Source organism: Diabrotica virgifera, chromosome 4 (assembly GCF_917563875.1).
Source record: "Diabrotica virgifera virgifera chromosome 4, PGI_DIABVI_V3a".
Taxonomy (NCBI): domain Eukaryota; kingdom Metazoa; phylum Arthropoda; class Insecta; order Coleoptera; family Chrysomelidae; genus Diabrotica; species Diabrotica virgifera.
In genome coordinates, this window is record NC_065446.1 from 3686902 (window position 1) to 3710098 (window position 23197).

The 23197-nt window shown below is 31.8% G+C and overlaps 1 protein-coding gene across 3 annotated transcripts in view; it reads left to right on the top strand.

Moving 5' to 3' along the window:
- LOC126882886 (uncharacterized) overlaps nucleotides 1–23197 on the top strand; it is a 224021-nt gene that overhangs the window by 21425 nt on the left and 179399 nt on the right. Inside the window, exons 6-9 of one of the 3 annotated variants that reach the window (XR_007697419.1) lie at nucleotides 4989–5084; nucleotides 5139–5192; nucleotides 7154–7389; nucleotides 7427–8022. Coding sequence is in view for 1 of the 3 variants with exons in the window: in XM_050647950.1 (XP_050503907.1) it covers nucleotides 4989–5084; nucleotides 5139–5192; nucleotides 7154–7308 (305 nt within the window). In the remaining 2 variants the exon portion in view is untranslated. Of the gene's footprint in view, nucleotides 1–4988; nucleotides 5085–5138; nucleotides 5193–7153; nucleotides 8023–23197 lie in introns of those variants that run through there. The other 2 variants (XR_007697420.1, XM_050647950.1) reach the window with 2 other exon arrangements.

Below are 23197 nucleotides of genomic sequence, written 5' to 3' on the forward strand. Positions count from 1 at the left end.
GTTAAATTTAATCTTTTAAACCCCTTACTTATTTAAAAATAAAAGATTAAATTTAATGACCCCGGTTACATGGTTCTCGCAGCAAAATTTAAGCTTTAAACGTTTCTGTCTCGGTTATTTTTTACCCTACAGAAATAATAAAAAGGTTAACTATTTGATACAGAAAAAACAAAAATTTGGTTAAATATCATTTTTTACAAATATTAAGTATTTTTGGAGTTATTATCAAAAGAAAATGAAAACTGCGATCATTTTAAAAATTCAGATTTTTTTAAATTATACCTTTTTTACCAAAAATTTTTAATGTAAACCGGTCAAAATTTTTGAAATCATTACAGGCTATTAAAAAGAAATTATTGTAAGTGGAATTTATTGTAGTGGAATAATTTTTGTGGAAATGGCGTATGTTTTATTTTTCACTTTTTCTTAAAAATTCGAAAGGGTTCTCTTATTTTCATCATAACTTGCTTAATTTTAATGCTATTAACTTCTCCTGAAGCTTAATTGATAGGTAATCCGAAGTACTCTGACAAGTGCTTAACAGGTTAATTTTATAAAATTCATCGTTTTCCCGTTATTTAAGCTTAAATACTTAGATTTGAGTACTCATCGAAAAAAATTTACATTCAATTACCCATGACTCACTTTAACTTAACATAAGTTTAGTTCTTTAAGTGAGGAGTGTGTTCAATTTTTTATTATCTTTAATTTTGGTAATAATAACTTTTTGGTAAAATCTTATAGTTTTTGAGTTATACGCGAAAAACAACTTTAAAGCGTGAATTTTTTTACGAAAAAATAAAATTGTTGATCCTCAATAACTCAAAAAACATTGATTTATATTAATAACTTAATATAACAAATTTTGCTTGGAATTTGTCCTTAAATTGATTTATGGTATTATTTTTAATAAAATAATTTTCACCCCAAGGTAAAAGTGCAAGTTTGCATCATGTCACCTTTGTTGCTTGAGGTATCCTCTAACTACTCACCAATTTTCATGAAAATCGATGGAGGTTCAACGAAATCGGAGGTGAAAACCTTCAGTGACTCCACTAGTTGTAACCACTAAATAGGGAACTTGCATAAATTTTTAAATTAAAAAAAAATGTTATAAATCACAACACAACATAATTTAAAACATGTATCAAATATTAAAAAGTTTTGTTTGTCTTTCGTTTGGCCCCTAAAGACGATTAAAAATTCAAATTAAAACAGGTGGTCCAAAACGCTTCGTGACGTCACTTGGTTTTACATTTACATTTTTCCAATAAAGTAAACAGAATTTTAAATTAGACGTTATAAACGTCAGTAGAAAATACATTTATGTGACGTTACAAGTGTTTTTGATCGTTTGAACTATTCATAGAAAAATTCGTACTTTTACAAAATGGTTTTATTTTCAATAGTAAACCTTCGTTCCTTTCCTTCAAAAACAGTATAAAAGTACAATTTTAACAAACTGGTATATATTATTACAATGACATACGATAAATGTCATTAGAATATAAATATTTTTGACTTATTCCACGACGATGAGCTTGCCAAATACCCAAGTAGGTGGAGGCCAATAAACTAAAGAAGGAGAAGAAGAATATACCTAAATATAAGGTTGTGTCTAAGTATACGTTACCGTGTACGCAAATAAAAAAGTTAGAGTGTCAGTGATTTCTTATTTTTTATTTGTTTAGTGTTTGTTTTTAAATTAACTACGGAGTGTGGACAAGTATTTAGTTCTTTTAATGAGTTTAAGAACATTTTAAAACAGTACGAAAAAGATAAGAGACTATAAATTAATATATATTTTTTTTAGTTATAAATGAAATAGTATGTATTACCGTAAAAGATTAAAATAAAAAGAAGACCTAAAGCTTTCACAATAATAATTAACTTGTTCTGAAGCTATTATCCTTGTGGCATTTTTGTAATCAACTATTCTAAATGGGAACTAAGCCACAATTTAACCAAAAAATGATTTTATTAACGTTTCGACGTCTAAATTGGACGTCGTTGTCAAAATACAAAATATTATTAAATTAAACAAAAATGGTGTTGCTTAGTAAAAAATGTTTCTAATAATTTATTTAATTTGACTAATTTTTGTATTTTGACAATGACATCCGATTTGGACGTCGAAACGTTAATAAAATCATTTTTTTACTTAAATTGTGACTTATTTCCCATTTAGAATAGTTGATTATAATAATTAACTTACGTATAAAAATTATTTTAGCAATATTTTGTACGTGTCATATCAACTAAATAAATTTATTTTGCTAACCTAAATATATACTTTTATATATACATTATTATATATACAATATTTTGTATATAGAACTAACTTGCTTATACAAGTTCTATATACAATATTTTGTATATAGAACTAACTTGCTTATTGATCATAGTAATGATCAGATAGCAATAATCATAAGATTCCTGTTGGGGTTTTATTAAATAAAAAAAAATATGTATATACATTGATTTATTACAATTAAGTTTGAAACATCTAAATAGTTCTGCTTCCCTTCCCTTAACAAGTATTTTTCTATCAAACAAACACTAAACATATCAAAATAGCATAGACCAAAATATACAGTCACTGCGCACGTTAAATAATGAAGTGACTGGTTTGATCAAGTTTAATTCGCGTGTACCTAACTTTTTTATTTGCGTACACGTTAGAGTGTACCTAGACACAGCGAAATATAACCATAATAATAACTAATGTAAAATTATGTGACGTCACGGGTCGTTTGAACTATTTTATACCGCAGAAGACTTTAAATATGTATTTCTAAGTTATTACGAGTTTTTGAAGCGTGAAATTTTGGAAATCTCATTTTTAAACAAAACTGAACATTATTATGTAACAAAAAAAATGTGGAAGTCCCCACAATTTTAATACCGATCAGTTCCTATCATTTTCATTTGACTGCCATTTTAATAGTGCAGTCAATGAAAGTCAAAATAGGATATTACTTCTGATTTCTATCCTAAAGCATCGATGTTGATGAAATTTTGGAAAAACAATTTAAGCATGCTTACCTCCAAATTCATAGTATAACACTATGCTGATATATTTTTGGTATTTTAAGGGGTGAAAACTACCACACTTCATAAAAAGTTTCCTTTCACATAAAATATTTAGCTTTTTATTGCAAACAGAAGATTTCTGATAAAACGAATCTCTTTGTTTTTTATGAGATACAAAAATATTTCTTACACTTTTTTAAGTCACAGTTTTTATGCTATTCACAAAAACTGTTCGAAAATGTGTCAATTTTCAAAGAAAATGGCAAGTTTTTAATTACGAATAATCCATTCCTTTTTTCTATTTAGTCTCCATTGGTTTATACATTCTACGTTATATTTTCTTCTTTTCACTCCTCTTTCGATCTCTCAGCGTATTTTCTGTAATTTTTCTAATTCTTCTCAGGACTCTCATCCTTGTCGTTTTCAGTATTCTTTGTGTTGTGGCTGTATCGGGTCTTGTTTTCTGATTTATATGGTATTATCAGTCTTACACTGGTTTTACCAATTCTTGACTTCATCTTAGTGTTAATATGTTATGCCATATAGTGTTATTAAGGCATCCTTCCAGACTATTTCCTTTTTGTACTTGCTGCCACCCACCTGGCTCTTGGCAGTATGAACATTTAATTTAAACGAAAATCAATGTTTATTTTCAAATAAAGTTTTTTTTCTATTTTCTGACAGCAGTGAAATGTAATTTGAATAAACTAAATTACATATATTCTTCTTTGTGTGTCAATTAATTAAATTAAAATAATTTTTAGACACTCAAGGAATACTTTAGACATTGGAATAAGTGTTGCCCCCCCTGTTAACTTATTTATTTTAAGAATATAAGCAAAACGCTCGGACAGGTCGATTTTTAAACTAATCATAGTATATCATAGCATCAACGTTTCGAACTTTACGCGATCCCTCTTCAGGTGACAGGCATAAGTTTGATTTTTTTAATGGTAAAGTACATCATGTGACACCTCATTTAACAGCTTTTAAAATACTGATTTTAAAAATGTGTAATACTTTAATCCTTTTTGAGATCGCATGCCCAAAATTTCGGTCGAACTCTTTTTAAACGCATTTATTTTTTTTCGAATTCTCAGAAAACTAATACTTAAGTATTTTTGAAAAATTTAAACGCAGAATGAAAGATTAGATTATTACCGAGGGCTGACAGTCCTTTAGAATAAAAAAAAAGTTTCTTTTGAATGATATATTTGAAATTAAAATCACACTAAATTTTCTCTTCTTTTCACCACTGTGACTTATTAAAATAAACATTACAGGAGTTCTCAGGGACTTTGGACCATTGAGAATACTGTAATATTTCATTATGCGTTTAAATTTTTCAAAAATATTTATTAGTTTTTTCAGGATTCGAAAAAAATGATTGCATTTAGAAAGAATTCGACCGAAATTTTGCGCCTACGCTCTCAAACAAGATTAAAGTATTATACATTTTTGAACTCAGTATTTTAAGAGCTTTTAAATGAGGTATCACATGATGTACTTTCCTATTTAAAAAAATCAAAGTTATGGCTGTCACCTGAAGATGGATCGCGTAAAGTTCGAAACGTTGATGCTATAATATACTATGGTTAGGTTAAAAATCAAACTGTCCGAGCGTTTTGCTTATATTCTTAAAATAAACAAGTTAACAGGGGGGGCAACACTTATTCCACCGCACAGTATATAAAGAATTGAATAAACTTTCAAATGAGCTAGCATACGAGACCTATTCTTATTTAAAAAATTATCGATTACGTCATCACGCCCAGACAGATGACGTTACTAGTATGATATATATGCCAAAATCTCATAATTTAAAAATAAGACTCGACCTGTTTCGGGATTTTTTTAAAGCCACCGGCTTACAAAATGTCGAGTTTATTCCGTACATTTGCACCATACTGTGTATGTTTGTCCATTTGGCTGTATAAAGTTATTTTTTATTTCAGGGGCCCTAATTCCAAGTTTTGTAGAAGTATTTAACTATTTAAGCCAGGTGATAATTCAAGTTGTTCAAAAAGCTCCACCTGTTCCTAACTTTTTTTGTAAGTATTTTTTAACACTTTTAAATTCAGTTTTACTAATTATTTTGTTTTTAGCTGTTCTATTAAGTGTGTTCTTCGATTTTGTTAAATCTTTAACAAATTTCCCCAGTAAGTAAAAATTATCTTTTATTTTTATACCAAACTGAAAAAATAAAATAAATATTGTTCTGAGATATTTCTTTGATGGCATTTATGTAATTTGTTGTTATAATTTGGAAATAAGCCACAATTTTTAAGTTAAAAAATGATTTTATATCCGAATAATCCGAAAAATTATAATTTTTCCGAATATTCTTTTGTTCAGAATTTTTTCGTATATTTTCATGGCAGTGCTTAACAGTGTTATTCCTCTGTAATTGTTGCAATCTGTTCTATCGCCCTTTTATAAGTCGGCACTATCTGTGCCTTCAGCCAATCCATCGGTATCTGTCCTTCTTTCCAAACTTCATTAAATATTTTTAATAATATGTAGCTCTGTTGCATTTTGTCCAATTTTTTTATCATTTCACTGGTTATTCTGTCATAACATGATGCTTTTCCGTTTTTCATTTCTGCAATAGCTTCTTGCAGTTCATTTATGGTTATAGGGTCTACATTGTTTACTTCTATTCTTTGGTTCGCCACATTGTTTTCTTCTTGATAGCAGTGAGTTTGTAGTATATCTTGGAAATATTCTCTCCATCTGTTCATTATTTCATTTTCTTCTGTAAGAATTTCGCCAGTTGTATTCATTATGTTTTCTATTTCTTGAATTTTTTTTTCTCACTGATTTTAATACTACATAAAAAAGTTTTTGATTCTCTTTACTATTTGTTTCCATATTTTCTCCAAATTCTGTCCATTTGTCCTTCTTTACCTTTTTTGTAACCAGTTCTTTTACTAGTCTCCTTTGTTTTTTATATTCTTCATAGTTTTCTGGTGTTTCGTTTTGTAAGTATATTTTCCAAGCATTTTTCTTTCTTTTAACTTGTTGTTTTATTTCTTTATTCCACCATGCAGTTTGCTTTCTTTTATTGCTCTTTTTACTTGTTCCACATACTTCTCTCGCTGTATTTAGTATTATCTCTTTGAAGTAGTTATATAATTGTTCAACGTTTTGACCTTCTCTATTTTCTTTAGTATTTTCTGGTTTTTGATTTATGATCATCTGGTACTTCTCAGTATTCTCTGTATTTCTCAACTTATATGACCTGATAGTTTCATATTCTTGCTTCTTTTCTTGCATTTTGTGAGTGTTATTATTATCCGACATATTTTCTTTTATTTTTATTATTACTAAATAATGGTCACTTCCTATTTGGACCCCTTCTAACTTTTGCGTTTATTACATTTTTTTTGTTATGTTTTTCTACCAACATGTAATCAATTATCGATTTTTCATCTCTACTTTTAACTTCTCTTGTATTGTGTATGTTTTTGTGTTCAAAAAATGTACTAGTTATTACTACATTGTGTATCATACAGAAATCCATCATTCTTACACTATTATTGTTTCGTGCTCTTTCTCCATATTTTCCTAATACCTCTTTATATTCCTGGTTATTTGCTCCTACTCTGCTATTAAAGTCTCCTGCTAAATATAAATAATTTTGGATCAAACGTTAGTGTGTATATTTTATACCAAAATAACAAAATGAAATAACAAGACTAAGTTTTCACTCTAATTGCATATAAAACAACATAATGCTATTCTACATCCCACCAGAATAAAAACAATGGGAACCTTCTCTGGTTATAGCATTTCTCAGAATAGCATTATGTTGTTTTATATGCCATTAGAGTGAAAACTTAGTCTTTTTGCTAGCAGTTGCCGCTAGGGAATCTATCCCATTTCGTTTGTTGCAATCCGGGACTGCACGCTGGGGTTTGTTTTGGTTGGATCAGAGAGAGCAGCATATGTGCCTCCTGATGAGAGACTAATAAGTTTCGAAACCGGTAGGGGTGCTTGCAGCACTCTCTGATTGAACTAGAATATGATTCGGCTGTGTTTTCGTTTTGCAACGAAATTGAAAATGGTTATTCATTTTTAAAATAAAATAAATTTGTGCTGATTAAACTTTATTTTTTAGAACTTCTTGCCAGTGACGTGTTCTCCGGTGCTGGTGCATTTGGCGATCTCCTAGAGATTATAGGAAAGAAAATCATCCCAAGTATAGTACCTGGCTTCAATATATCAGCCATAGTTTCCGGTATTCCCGATATAGTACCCAGCTGGAAACTTTAAGCTTACAAAGCTTTATAGGCCTGGATCCCGCGTACCAAAAAAGTTTATTAATTGCGGAAAATAATAGCTTAACGGTGTCTGGTCTGACAAACTTTGAAGCATGGGAACACTGGAACAGGAGAAGTTTTAATTGTGGAACAGATTAAAAATTTGGAACGTCAGACTACGAAAACGTCCCATTTGTTTTTTCGGACAGAACTTCCAATTGATTTGTTACCATTTCATTAAACTATCATGCAAAAGTCAGACGGGTGTTTATCACTAACTGGGAAGAACATGTCAAATGACAGGAATCATGTTGGTTAGTAACAGCAGTCTCATTTTTGCATGAGAGTTTAATGAAAGGGTAACAAATCAATTGGATGTTCTGTCCGACAAAGTACATTTGACGTTCTCGTAATCTGACGTTCCAAATTTTTAACCTGTTCCACAATTTAAACTTCCCCTGTTCCAGTGTTCCCGTACATCAAAGTTTGTATGACTAGATACCATTAAGCTATTAACAAATTTTCAGCTTGCTGTTAATCGACTTTTTTTAGGTATGCGGGATCCAGGCCAATTATTTATTTAAATAAATATTCTATATAACCCTAATTACTCTTAAATAATTATCTACTTTTGTTAAAAATATATGTAGTACTTCGTAAGGCCCTAACTATGTTCAAATATGTCAGTAGAAATATGCTTAATTAAAGAAATTCCTATGTTTCAAAATGTATATCCTTTAACAAGTATTTTATAAGGATATTTAGAATTTTTAGGAAATTGCTCATTTATTTTAGAAAGGAACTACAACGTTAACGGAGTGTTATTCTTTCATATGGTCAATGAACCTCGAAATATGAAAAAACGGCCGAGTGCTACCATTTAAAAAGGTGCGTTTTTGAGAAAGGGGTGAATTAGTCCCTATGCACAGGGTTAATTTTTCTATGCACTTTTGGTACAAACACGTCCACAGAAAAATTGTTCCAGATTAAATTTACTATCAAAATATCACCTTTTAAAGTCAAAAATATTTTTTTACAAAAATATATTAAAAAAAAACAAAAAAAACATAACAAAGCAATTTTGTTTTGTGCCCCATAACTTCTTTCCTTTAGGATATAGGTATAGGCGTTGCTTCACAGAAAAAGTCTTACCTCCTTAGTCTTTAAAATGACATTTGGTAGAAGTCTCTAGAATTTTTATCTTCCGAAATATGATTTTTCAAAATTCGCCACTCACAGCGAGTTTGGGTCATTTTCCTTGTAATTTCGCAAACATTGTTCTGTATCTTTTTTCTACGCAGCTTTAGGTATACACAATGGTACATTTAGTGGGAAGACAAGTCAATTACCTTTAAAATGGTCTATTGTATAAGGCTGTACGACTATTTTTAGCAAGTTATGGTTTTTCAAATTTTATACTTTTTATGATTTTGATCTATTTTACGATTATTATTAAATTTCTCATTATAACTTTTTTCTTGTATATTTAGGTGTACACATTGTGCAATAAAAAAGAAAGCTTATTTTCTTTATTTTAAAATGGTGTATTTTAATAAATTCTAAGATTATTTTTAAACAAGATATGCTTTTTAAAAGTGTAACATATACCCATGCAATATGTCCCACTAAGTTGGAATCATATGGGAAACTTTTTTATTATTAACTTTATGAAAAAAGTTATTGCTTATTAAATGCTCTCCATATGCTAGAACCTAAGATGCAATCATCAAATATAAATTTTTATCAATAAAATACGAGGTATGTTAAAAAATATGAATTTCGCTCAAGAGTAAAGTACCTTTATATTTCACAATATCGAAGTGTTATTAAGAAAAGTTATTTGGAATTAAAATTATGTTATAATATGCAATTATATTCTTCTAATTAAAAAAAAATTAAAAATTTCAAATTTGTTTTTAAATTACGGATAGCCTTTGATATCCTATGGATACCTTGTTTAAAAATATTCCTAGAATTTTTTACAATGCAACATTTTAAAGTAAAGGAAATAAGCTTTCTTTTTCATTGGACAATGTGTATACCTAAATGTACAAGACAAAGTTATAACGATAAATTTAAAAAATAATCGCAAAAAAATATCAAAAATCATTAAAAGTACTAAATATTTAAAATCCCGTAACTTGCTTAAAATAGTCGTACAACCTTATACAATAGGCCATTTTAAAGGTAATTAACTTATCTTCTAACTAAATGTACCATTGCGTATACATAGAAATGCGTAGAAAAAGTTAGTTACAATGTTTGCGAAATAATGGGGAAAATGGCCCGAAAATGCTGTGAGCAGCGAACTTTAAAAAAATCATATTTTGGAAAATGTATACCCTAGAGACTTATGTCAAACACTATTTTAAAGAGGAAGGAAGGAAGATTGTTTCTGTTCCGCAATGTCTATACCTATATACCCGTGGAAATAAATTATGGGGCAAAAAACAAAATTGATTTCTTTCGTGTTTTTTTTTATATATATTAAAAAATATTTTTGACTTTAAAACGAGATATTTTGATAGAAAATTTAACCTGAAACAATTTTTTGGTAGACGTGTTTGTACCAAAAGTAGATAGAGCTCACTTTAACGTTTTTTTGTTATTTTAAGGAAAAAAATGTTCTTACAAGTTTTCTCGTAGGATGTATAGTTTTCGAGATAAACGCGGTTAAACTTAAAACAAAAACAAAAAATTGCAATTTTTGATCCCGAATAACTTTTATTAAAAATAAAATAGCAATTAGGCTTGAAGCATTTGAAAGTTTAAGTCAAATTATACCGAATTTGATTATTTTCATTGCTAAAAATTTATTTTTTTAGTGTTAAACAAAGTTATAAACACATAGTGCTTGAGTGATGTATTCAATGCATCTCTCATTTAAAATAGAATGATTAGGTATAAGTGCAAGCGCCTGAGAATAGGCAATTTCTACGTAACCTGCGTTAAAACGCATGTATTGGGCACTCGTCAAAACGCTCAAACACTCTTTGTTTGTAGCTTTTTTTAACAATAAAAAAATTAATTTTCAGCAATGCAAATAATCAAAACCGGTATAATTTGCCTTGAACTTTCTAATGCGGTAAATTGTAATTTTTCGATTTTTGTAAAGTTCAACCGCATATATCTCGAAAACTATGCATCCTACGAAAAAACTTGTAGGAACATTTTTTACTTAGAATGATCCAAAAAATACACAAAAATGTTTTGTTTTGCGAAAAGTTGCTGTTATGTAATTCTGCAAGTTCTTTGTTTATAACAATCTTATCGACATCCGGATCACCAGTTACCCAAAAAATTCGTGTTCTGCGGGTCAAAATATATAAAATAAACTTGAGTAAGTCCATCTAAATAAAGGAGGCCGTTGTACCCCCCTGGCGACAGCACTAGTTGCTAAGTGGCTTAAAATATTTTAATGCATTAAACCTACAAATACGGGCAAGAGATGCCCATATCCTCGAGCGTAGAGTCACATAATTGGACGTAGTCCCAACATGGACTCAAGGCCCGAGCAAACAATGTAATACAGATCGATGATAAGTCGCTACAGATAGAGTATAGAATAGAATAGAAACATGCTTTATTGTCATGGAAAATTGTACAATTTTCTAAACAAAGCTTACAAATATTCATTAGAAGCAAAAGAATAACAAATGAAGCTAAGACAAAAAATCCCCACAAAAAATTCCCACAAATAATCCCCGAACAAACAATCCCCGGATAAAAAATTACCACAAAAAATCCCGGACAAGTAATCCTCTTAAATTTTTTTGGACAAAATATCCCCAAAAAATATTTGCTGCCGAATAGTTCTACAAAAGTTTTACCGTGAATGCAATCGACTCATATTTTCCAGCCTCAGTGCATGAGAGTTATAATAGCAATCGCCATGAAACCGTTTTCGGCACGAAAATAATGATTAGCAACTAATATTAAGCATTAATTGTAATTTCGATTACCAAATTTCGAATTCCAATTCCATGCCGAAAACTTCAAATTGTACATGACAAAAGAGTGTCAGTTTTTTGAAAAATCTTGGAAGATATGGGGATGGAGCTAAGTCTGTGTTAAGCAAAAAGCAAGAGCAATTGCCAAACTCGATGAAGTTTGGTCACTATGGTAAGTTACCGCAGATTTGATCGTGAGCCATATGTGCATATGGAAAATCAAAAGAAGATGGGATAATTTTCACTCTATAGCACGGTTGGGCGGTTCAAGAGGACAGAAGATCTTCACAGATCAACAGGATAAGATGTTAGTAGAGAGAGAGACATACTTTATTGATACAATGTACCAAAAGGCCATCGACCGAAGTCTTTCAGCCAATGTTAGTAGATTATTTAAGAGAATCTTCTTTTGCCGCAGCTCAAAAAGCTAGCGAAGAGACAGCGTTTCCGGGCAGTATTTGCACTGCACGTAGAAGAGTTAAAGCAAGTGGACTGGTTAAACTGTGCAACTGCAAGGAACTTTTTTTGACCGAGTATCACAAGAAGAGGATAGTTGCATTTTCTAATGAATTTATAAACTGTGAAGAGAACTTTTGGTCTAGGGTTTCATTTTCTGATGAAAAAGTATTTCAGTCATGTAGCAATGGTCGAGTACGGGTTTACAGACCGATAGGTAGACCATAGGTATGATAAACGATGTACGCACCAATTAAGAAATAGTGGAGGATTCTCGGTCAACGTATGGGGATGGATAAGAACTGAAGGCCCGGGAGTTAGTTATCATATAGAAGAAAAATTAACAGGATTACATTACAAACATATTCTTGAGAACACAATGTTGCCATCGGTGATCCAGAGATTTCCTAACAACGACTTCATCTTCCAACATGACCATTGCCTGGTGCATACGAGTAGAATTGTTCTAGAATGGCTGGAAGAAACTCATGTTAATGTTCTTCCGTGGCCTTCCCGGAGTGCAGAATTTAACCCCGTCGAAAATGTGTGGGCAGAGTTAACGAAGAAACTAGATGAAAGAAACCTTAGACCACGGAATAGAATTAAATTATGAGAAGCAATTGAACAGCAGGCATGGGAAGAGCTTGTTGACTATAACATGAGGGAATTGGTGCTATCTATGAAAAGAAGACTGCAAAGTTGTATTGACAATGGGGCTTCTACCAAATATTAATTATTGTTTACTATTTATCATTGTTTATCATTATATAATATAAAATAGATTTAAAATAAAATGGATATTTTATAACCAGACTTCCTTTATTTCGATATTAAGACCAAAATCCATTTTATTTAAAAAAAACTTCTTTCTATACTTTCCATTTGGTTAAATTTTGTAAAATTTATTGTTTTCACCAATTTTGAAAAAATGTAAAAATGTCGAATTATCCACGTCCGTCTGTCCGTGAACTCAAAACTCCTCTATCATGATACCAGGTAGAATGACAAATGAGGTGTCGAATGAAAGCTTATATCCAAGGATGGTACTTAAAGTAATAAATTTGAACTAGGCTGTCTGAGAGTCTGTCCGTCCGACCGCGAATGTATTTCCTCCGCCATTATACCAGGTAGAATGACAAACGAGGCGTCAAATGAAAGCTTGTAATCCAAGGATGGTACAAAAGGTGAGACATTTGACATAGACTGTCTGTCAGTCTGTCCGTGCAACCCCGAATATAACTCCTCCGTCACTATACCAGGTAAAATGACAAATGAGGTGTCAAATAAAAGGTTATAATCCAGGGATGGTACTAAAGGTAAGAAATTTGACCTAGGCTGTCTGTCCGCCTATCCGTTCGACCGCGAATATAACTCCACCGTCACTATACCAGGTAGAATGACAAATGAGGTGCTTATAGTCCAAGGATGGTATTAAAGGTGACTTTAACCTAGGACTTCTGGTTTTAGAGTTGCAACCGTAAGTAATGTCTTCTTCTTTTTCAGGTGCCATCTCTGCTAAGGAGGTTGGCAATCATCATGGCTATTTTAATTTTTGAGGCAGTAGCTCTAAATAGTTGTTTTGAGCTGCATCCAAAACATTCTCTCAGGTTCTTCAACCATGAAATTCGTCTTCTTCCGATGCTTCTTCTGCCATCTATCTTTTCTTGCCTTATGAGTCGCAGGATGCCATACTTCTCGCCCTGCATCACATGTCAGAGATACTTTAACTTTCTTTCTTTAATTGTAAGTTTAACTTCCTTCTCTTTACCTATTCTTCTCAGTACTTCATTGTTCGTAATTGTATCTACCCAGGAAACCCTCATAATTCTTCTATAGGTCCACATTTCAAAGGCGTTATGTCGTCTCATTGGCTCTACATTTAACGTCCATGATTCCACTCCATAGTATAGTACACTATATAGGTAACATTTTCTTAGGCGTACTTTAAGAGCTAATGTTAAATCTTTGCTACATAGGACTTTTTTCATTTTCATAAAATTAGAACGTGCTTTTTAGATTCTGACTTTGATTTCTGCAGTGTGGTCATTATTTTCTGTTATAAGTGTTCCTAGGTAAGCGTACTTTTTTACTCTTTCGATCTGCTGGCCCTTACTATCAAGATTTCGTTAGTATTATGGTTGTTTTTACTAATTTTCATAAACTTCGTCTTTTTGATATTGAGAGAGTCCGTACTCCCTACTACACCTTACTATTTTACGTACTAAAGTACTGTTTTAAAGTCACTTAAAATATGATATGAATGTAAATAAAGATGACTCAAAATTAGTAAAATCATATATTAATCGACGCAAAGTTACACGAAGAGTTCAAATATCGACTACAAGTTCTACTTTCGATTACTTTGAGTGAAAACCTAGGACTTACGAAGTCCAATTACTTGTTTATATTATTTTGATTTTTTTATTCTAATCAACCTATTCTAGGCACACCACTGGTAACGTCACTTTGACGTAAAAGGTGCGTTTCAACGAGGTAATAATTTAAAAACTCGACTCCTAGATACGTAAGCATGTAAACTATTCAGTGATCGTAACTGTACCTAATCGTTTTTTCACAGATCTACCCTGGTCTAAAAATATTTAAAAAATACGGTTTAAATTAAGCTAAACAATATATGTATTTAAAATTATGCTGATTTTTCAAATGTAATGATGGAAAAACCGAATATGTGGTTCATATGTATGCAAATTAATCTCAAGGTCTGTTTTTGTAAATATATTTGGCAAACAGTACCGATTACCCAAAAACGTTGTGTTTTTTTTAATTTTAATTTTCACGGAATGAACAAGCATTTACATAATTCAAATATGAGTTTTTTTAACATAAGTTATAAATTTTTTTTTGGCGTTTTCCTACTTAGGTGGGATTAAACATTTTTACCTATTTGTCCCATATTTTTAAATATTGTATTCATTGTTAGGTCTGAATCCCGCGTATGAAAAAAAAGTTGATTAATAGCAAGCTGAAAATTTGTTAATAGCTTAAGGGTGTCTAGTCGGATAAACTTTGATATATTGGAACACTGGAACAGGGGCAGTTTTAATTGTGGAACAGGTTAAAAATTTGGAACGGTCAGACCACGAAAACGGCACATTTATTTTGTCGGGCAGAATAGACTTAAACTCTACGAACAGAGATTAAACTCTCATGCAAAAATCAGACTGCTATTTATCACTTGTCATAATTCCTGTCATTTGACATATTCTACATTTTCCACTCATTAAAACGCCCATTTGGTGATAAATAGCAGTCTGACTTTTGAATGAGAGTTTAATCTCTGTTCGGAGAGTTTAAGTCTGTTCTGTCGGACAAAATACATGTGCCGTTTTCGTGGTCTGACCGTTCCAAATTTTTAACCTGTTCCACAATTAAAACTTCCCCTGTTCCAGTGTTCCCATATATCAAAGTTTGTCCGACTAGACACCCTTAAGCTATTAACAAATTTTCAGCTTGCTATTAATCAACTTTATTTTCATACGCGGGATCCAGACTGTAACTGAAATTGATTAAAATATTTTTCCCTGAAATTGGGCTATCCTAACATTTCTGCTGCAACTCTAGAATGTTATGTACACATATAGACTAAGAGCCGCTATAGGTGAAATTTCTTAATGATTTTAGGCACGATGGGACCCTATAACTTAAATAGTAGAACCTAAAAGAAAACGTTTGAACACTGTGCCGTCACTTTCAGTGGCACATGCGTCGACAGTGGCGCATCAATCTTTCCACCTATGGACGGGATACATAAATTAAAAAATACCCTCCCTCATTACCAGAATTCAATTATTTTCATTTTTTTAAGTTTTATGTGATTAAGACATAAGATTCATCGTAATTTTAACCCACCACCCCCTTCTCCCTGCCCCCACCATCAAAAACTTTATTTTTCGATTTTATTTTTTTTTTGGTGGGATGCAATCAATTTTTAATTTATGAAAATTCCGAGCGGAAGAGATCCTACCTAAACGTCGGGTTTTCGAGGACGGTTGTAGAGCAGACATCAAGGGGTGAAAAATCTGAGAAAATATAGTCAATTATGGTAGATGAAGTTTTTGTAATCCTTGTAGGAGAATTAACGTGCATTGAGAGACCATACGATTCAAATATGTTGACCAAGGACATTTAAGTAGCACAAGCAGCATCATAATTAATGTTGAAGTCCCCGCATAGATTTTTTCTGCTTTTATGAGGCAAGTCATCTAACAAATTTAGCAGGATCTGAAAAAATAGTTCTACAGGAGAGTCAGGTGATCTATACTTAGATGCAAATAATGTAAAGATTAAGATTTTTATTATAAACTAAGGAAAACTCAAAGAAGGCTTCATTCAACAGAAACTCATATTTTGTTATCAGAGAAAAATCATTATTTCTAGAAAGAATTAGGGTGCCTCCATAATGCCTCCATAGTGAATTTATGTTTTTAATATTGAAATAAATTTTACTAACTTAATGTTTATAATATATTCAAAGCCCTATAGAAAGAGGAAAGTTATAATCTCAAACCATATTATTTTAAAACTCGACTTTTTATTTTCATTTCATTAAGTCTTTATTCAAAATGATTGGGAAAACTGTAAGTACGATTGATGGCCTCAACTAAAGTCAACAAACAAGGAAAAGGCGGCCGTCCTAACGTTCTTTTTGTGGTTACCATCGTTAATTTCCCCGTCCTTTTCTGTTTATAAAAGGATCTCTCAATGATAATTTTTAGATTGGTTTATAGCGGCTTTTCTGCCAGTTATATTATATTATTTTTTATTCAAACAATGTTGTAAGAGATGTCTTTAAAAATGTAATGCAGCAGGGTAAAATCTCTAAAATTGTAAATAGTGCAGAGAATGAAGGTGAAAATCAATAGACTAAGAGGCGGGATACTAAGAGTCTAATAGTAGAACCTAAAAGAAAACGTATGTGCACTATGTCGTCCATTTTCAGAGGCACATACGTCGACGTATCTAAAAAATCAGGAAAAAATGTGAGTGACACAATGGAAAATAGTGGCACTGAACATGAAAGGCAATAGCAAACGGGGCAAAGACTCACGAAGAGTTGTAACGCTATTGATGATGATGATGACATACGTCGACAGTGGCACATCAAAGTTTCCACTTATGGACGGGATAAATAAATTAAAGAGTATCCCCAGTTAAAACAGGAAAAATGCTCCCACTCCCACAATTTAGTTTTTTACATTCTATGTGATTAAAGAGTAAGTTTTACGCATTTTATCGTGATCATTTTTGACAATTTTCATTTTAAAGAAAATATAAGATTCGCTTTATCAATAAAACCAAAAGGTACTCGCCAGAGTCGTAAAAAGCAGACTGGAAAGACACTTAAACAAGCAGGTTGGTGAATACCAGGGAGGATTCAAAAAGGGCAGATCCACCATAGATCAAATATTCGTGTTGAAAATGATTCAGATCAGTACATACGAGCAACAGTTAAAGTTAAACGTCCTTTATAGATTTCAAACAAGCTTACGATTCTGTGATAAGAAGGCGCAGGGAAGTAAAATGTCGCATTGAGCAAGCTCGACAAGCTTTCGTAAAATTCAGGAAGGTACTGACCTGCTCAGAGTTCGACCTTACACTGAGACTAAGGTTTACTAAATGCTACGTGTGGTCGGTGCTGCTATATGGCATAGAGGGCTGGACACTCAAAACGAGGGATATAAACAGATTAGAAGCCTTCGAAATGTGGCTTTATCGCCGTATCCTAAAGATACCATGGACAGAGAAAGTCACAAATGTGGATGTCCTTAAAAGAAACAACCAAGAATGTCAGCTTTTCGAAAACATCAAGAAAAGAAAAACGGCGTATTTGGGTCACATCATGCGAAACGAAAAATACAAGTTCCTTCAACTTATAATCCAGGGTAAAATTGAAGGCAGGAGAGGAATAGGACGCAAGAAAATGTCCTGGCTCCGAAACATAAGGCAATGGACAGGGATTAACGACATACAATCTCTGATACACATTGCAAGAAACAGAGAGTTAATGGAAAATGTGATCGCCAACATCCATTAGTGGATTTGCATTTGAAGAAGAAGAAGATAAGAAGGCGTTTGTACCAGGCCCTAAGAAAACCGGAAAAGATGATCAGACTGCTAAAAATGACCTTAGTGAAGACCGACAACAGAGTAAGGATAGAAAGAAGCCTATCAGGAAAATTTGAAGTTAAAAAGGGATTAAGACAGGGAGATCCGCTCTCCACAGTACTTTTCAATTTCTTGTTGGAGGCAATATTGAGAGACAGTGGAATACGAACGAAAGGTATGATCTTTGACAACAGAAACCAGGTTCTGGCCTTTGCGGACGATGTAGTACTAATGGCAAGAACGGAAAGGGAACTGCTGAGGATTTTCAAACTCTTTGAAGTAAAGGCTAAGCAGTATGGACTGACTGAGAATCAATGAGCAAAAAACAAAGTACAGTAGAGCGTCGATAATCCGAACCCTGGTAATCCAAACGTTGGCTAATGCGAAAGCAAAAAAATATAAAATTAAAAAATATGATCGCTGACTGAATTTTTGGATTTAATATGACAATATGGGCAAAATGTGACCGCGGATTTTTGTTTTGTTTATGAAGAAATACATACAATATATTTGTTTATTATAAAGGTGTTTTATTCCTTGTACTAAAACTTATATAAATACGTACATACATATGTACTATGTTTATGAACTTTGTATGTATTTTGAACATATGTTCGATAATCCGAACAATTTGATAATTAGAACTACCCCTGTACCAATTAGTTCGGATTATCGACGTTCTACTGTATATGGAAATGGGACAGACCTCAGATGAAGATACACAGCTGAAAACTATCACAAACAACGAGAATAAAGAGTACTGCTTCAAAAAGGTGACGGAGTTTGAGTATCTAGGAGTAAAGCTAACAAGTAAAGAGGGAGAAAGCCAGGAAATTGAAAAAAGAATCTCGAGAGGAAGAAAGACAGTCGGAACCCTACACAAACTACTAAGAGCCAAAAACATCTCCAGAGAGGCAAAATTAAGACTCTATCGAACAGTGATCCAGCCCACAGCCCTTTACGGGAGCGAAGCATGGGACATGAACAAGAATCAAGAAAATATGCTGAAAATCTGGGAGCGGAGTGTCCTAAGGAAGATACTCGTGGGAGTAAAAAACGGTGAAGACGTTTGGAGGAGAGAGCTCCTCCAAACTGGAGTAATTGTGGGAGAGAGATTCATCAGAGAGCTGTACCGGAAACCAAAAATAAGCCAGATGGTCAGAACAAAGAAACACAGGTAAGTTGGTTAGGTCATCTTGCGAGAATGGCTGACGGAAGGTTGGCAAAGGACTCGCTGCTGAGAGGGGAAGGAAAGAGGAGAAGAGGACGACCCAGGAAAAAGTTGTTAGAAGCATGTAAGGAGGATCTGCAAACAATCGGTATATCACATTGGAGAACTGCGGCCATAGACAGGAGAAAATGGAGAAAAACCGTGGAGAAATTCCAAGCCATGGGTCTTTAAGGCCTGTTGAGCTATATTATATATTATATCATCAATAAAACCATGTTTTCAAGCTGCATGCAAAAAATATATCACTTTCCATCAATATTGGTTTGTTTTATTGATTTTATACTCTGGTATAAAATTATGTTGCTTTTTCCACTCCACTTCTCCACTCCTTCTTTATAGTGTTAAGTATTTCTTGTCCTCTTTTTACCTTTACTAATATTTCCGTGTTTGTTACGTCTTGTGTCCATGATATTTTCCACATTCTTCGGTAACGTCACATTTTAAAGTTGGCAAGTTCTTTTTCAGTTGCGAAGCTTCAACTCCATATAAAAGGGCAGGGCATGCGTCATCTCAATACTCTAGTTCTAGTTTCTATCCCGAGTTTTCCATTGCATAATACTGTTTTCATCTAATTGAAAGCACTTCTGGCAATCTTAATGCGTCGTTTTATTTCGAGGCTGCAATTCCATTGTTCATTTAACTCACATCCAAGATATCTATTAGGTACTTTCTCTAAATATCTATAAGGTACTAGGTTAGGTAGTAGTCCAGGGCGCATCTGTTTTGAGATGGACGTTGAGAGGTGACTCAAATTTTTTGCAGAATATGCTTGAAAATAAATCAAATAATAATATTTGAGTTATCCCCCCTCTCAAAAAGGTCCGGAACATTGTTTAAATAATCAAAATGTCAAAAATTGAAGGAAAAATTCGATTTTTTTCTTGGTTTTTTGATTATAACTTTAAAAGTATTCATTTCCGAGAAAAGTAGTACTAACATAAAAGTTGCGTAATTAAATTTCCTACAATATAGAATTGGTTAAAAATTTAAAAAATAGTCACCCTAGTTGCAAAATAGCAATATTTGCGAAAAAACCATACAAAAACGAGTATTCGCAATTTACGTTTTTCAACCATTTATGCTACACATAGGACCTTCATATTTCACCCAGAAAAACTTTATGATACAGTAAAACAATACTGTAAATTTCTTTAAGATCGGTTTCATAGATTTTGCAAAATAAATTTTGCAATCCAGCTTTCGCAAAAAAAATTCATTTTTTCAAAATGTTACAGGACTGAAAATAAAGCAGATAACAAGTTGATTTTTTTTTGCTTATAGAAGTTTACTGTACCTTTCATTTGCAATTTTCAAAATTAAAATCGATTAATTATCACGGCGTTAGAAAATTTTTGAAATAAAAAATAATTTTTGGTGCTACGCGCAGGACAGCGGTGTTCGATTCACACAACTTGATTTAAACCAAAATTTCTTCCAATCTTTATATAATATATTATTTTCTTACTCTATATTTTGTTGTATTTTAATATTTTAATTCAACAAAAATCAAACTAATTTTATTATTGTTTGTGAAATATTGTTTAAACAATTGCATATGTTTAAAAATAACAAACTTTTATTATTTAAGTTAAAATATATGAACAAAGAAAGTTTTTGCTAATAAAAGTGTTATTTCAAAGGATAGAGTAGGTGTTTTTATTTTGCAATAAACAAATTTATTTATTTATGTCGAAATGTAATAAAAATTTAAATGTATCAATCATTATCAAAGGTCATTGGAATGCCCAATCAGAGCAAACTATCCGCTGTCCTGCGCGTAGCACCAATAATTAATGTTTATTTACAAATTCCTGACGCCGTGGTGTTAATCGATTTTAATTTTTCAAAATTGAAAATGAAAGGTACAGTACACTTCTATATGCAAAAAAATTTTTAACTGCTTTATTTTCAATCCTGTAACATTTTGAAAAAATAAATTTTTTTTACGAAAGCCGGATTGCAGAATTTATTCTGCAAAATCTATTGAACTGATCTTAATGAAATTTACAGTATTGTTTTACTGTATCATAAATTTTTTCAGGATGAAATATGAAGGTCCTAAGTGTAGCATAAATGGTTGAAAAACGTAAAATACGAATACTTGTTTTTGTACGTTTTTTTCACAATTATTGCTATTTTGCAACAAGGGTGACTATTTTTTAAATTTTTCACCAACTCTATGTTGTACAAAATTTAATTACGCAACTTTTATCTTAGTACAACTTTTCTCGGAAATGAATACTTTTAAAGTTATAATCAAAAAACCAAGAAAAAAATCGAATTTTTCCTTAATTTTTTGACATTTTGATTATTTAAACAATGTTCCGGACCTTTTTGAGAGGGAGGATAACTCAAATATTATTATTTGATTTATTTTCAAGCAATTTCTGCAAAACAATTTGAGTCACCTCTCAACGTCCAAATGCACTAATATTTTTACCGATGGGCCCTGGTCTATATTTTGTCTTACTTTACTTTTTCGTGTCTGGATCCAGTTGTCTGGACCCAGTTATCTAGACTACAGTTTTTCTGCACAGTATCGAGCTACGTCTACACCCTTTGTATTTGCGAGCCATAAATCATCGAGGGTGCATTGTGATAAGCAAAGTCTGCATACTCTCAGGTGCTCCACGTCTGTATTTCCCCACATTCACAAAGTGCGCCGTTATCTGTATTGATGCTTCATTTAATAAGGTTATGTTTTACAGGGGCAACACCTGTGTGTATGCGGTTGAGTGTTCACCAGGTTCTCCAGTCCAGGTTCATTCCATTAGGTCGTTCTGGATATACAGTATCTCCCTGTAAGTTGTATCCATATGGAAAACTTTTTTATTATTAATTTTACGAAATAAAGTTATTCTTCTTAAAAAGCTCTGCATGGTCCCAAACCTAAGATTTAACCATCAAATATCAAGTTTTTTGAATATTATACGAGGTATGTCAAAAAGTTTGAATTTCACTCAAGAGTAAAATAGCTTTATTTTTCACAATATTGAAAATTGCTATTATGAAAAGTTGTTTGTAATTAAAAACTATATTCTATTATGCAATTACATCCTTCTAATTGAAAAAGTTTTTTTTTGAAAAATTATGGATAACTAACATTATTTTCAGTTATTTCAGTTCAGATAACTCTTTTATTAATAATTTTACGAAAAAAAGTGATTCTTAATAAAAAGTTCTGCATGATCTAAAACCTAAAATACAACCATCTTATGTCAAATTTTATCAATTTTATACGATGCATGTCAAAAAATATGAATTTCTTTCAAGAGTAAAATACATTTATTTTTCACAATATCGGAAATTGTTATGAAAAGTTATTTAGAATTAAAAACTATGTTTCAGTATGTAATAACATCCTTCTAATTGAAATATTCTTAACTATAAAGGTACTTTACTTTTGATCTACATTTATCTTTTTTGACATACCTCGTATAAAATTGATAAAATTTGATATAAAATGGTTGTATTCTAGGTTTTACAACATCCAGAACTTTTTATTAAGAATCACTTTTTTTCGTAAAATTAATAATAAAAAAATATTAAAATTGAAATAACTGAAAATAATGTTAGTTTTCCATAATATTTCAAAAAAAACTTTGCAATTAGAAAGATGTAATTGCATACTAGAATATAGTTTTTAGTTCCAAACAACTTTTCATAATAGCAATTTTTAATATTGTGAAAAATAAAGCTACTTTACTCTTGAGTGAAATTCAAACTTTTTGACATACTTCGTATAATATTCAAAAAATTTGATATTAATGGTTAAATCTTAGGTTTTGGACCATGCAGAGCTTTTTATGGAAAATAACTTTTTTTCGTAAAATTAATAATAAAAAAGTTTTCCCTATGGATACAACTTACAGGGACATACTGTATAAGGAACAGTTCGGGTGGTTCGACGCTGACATTTCTCATAAACCATTTCCTTGATTTAAGTCGGCTGGTTCCTGGCGGTTCGTCAAATCCGTAAAATTGGTGCCTTTCATCGAAAGTTTGCCTGAACTTCTCCACATATTCTGGTGATGCGAATTCAGTTGCCCGGTACAGTAGGCATAGAGAGGTAGGATCCGAACAAACTTTCTCTAAAGCTTTTCCTTTAACGTAGATTGTTTCGTCTTCAATTTTGTTCT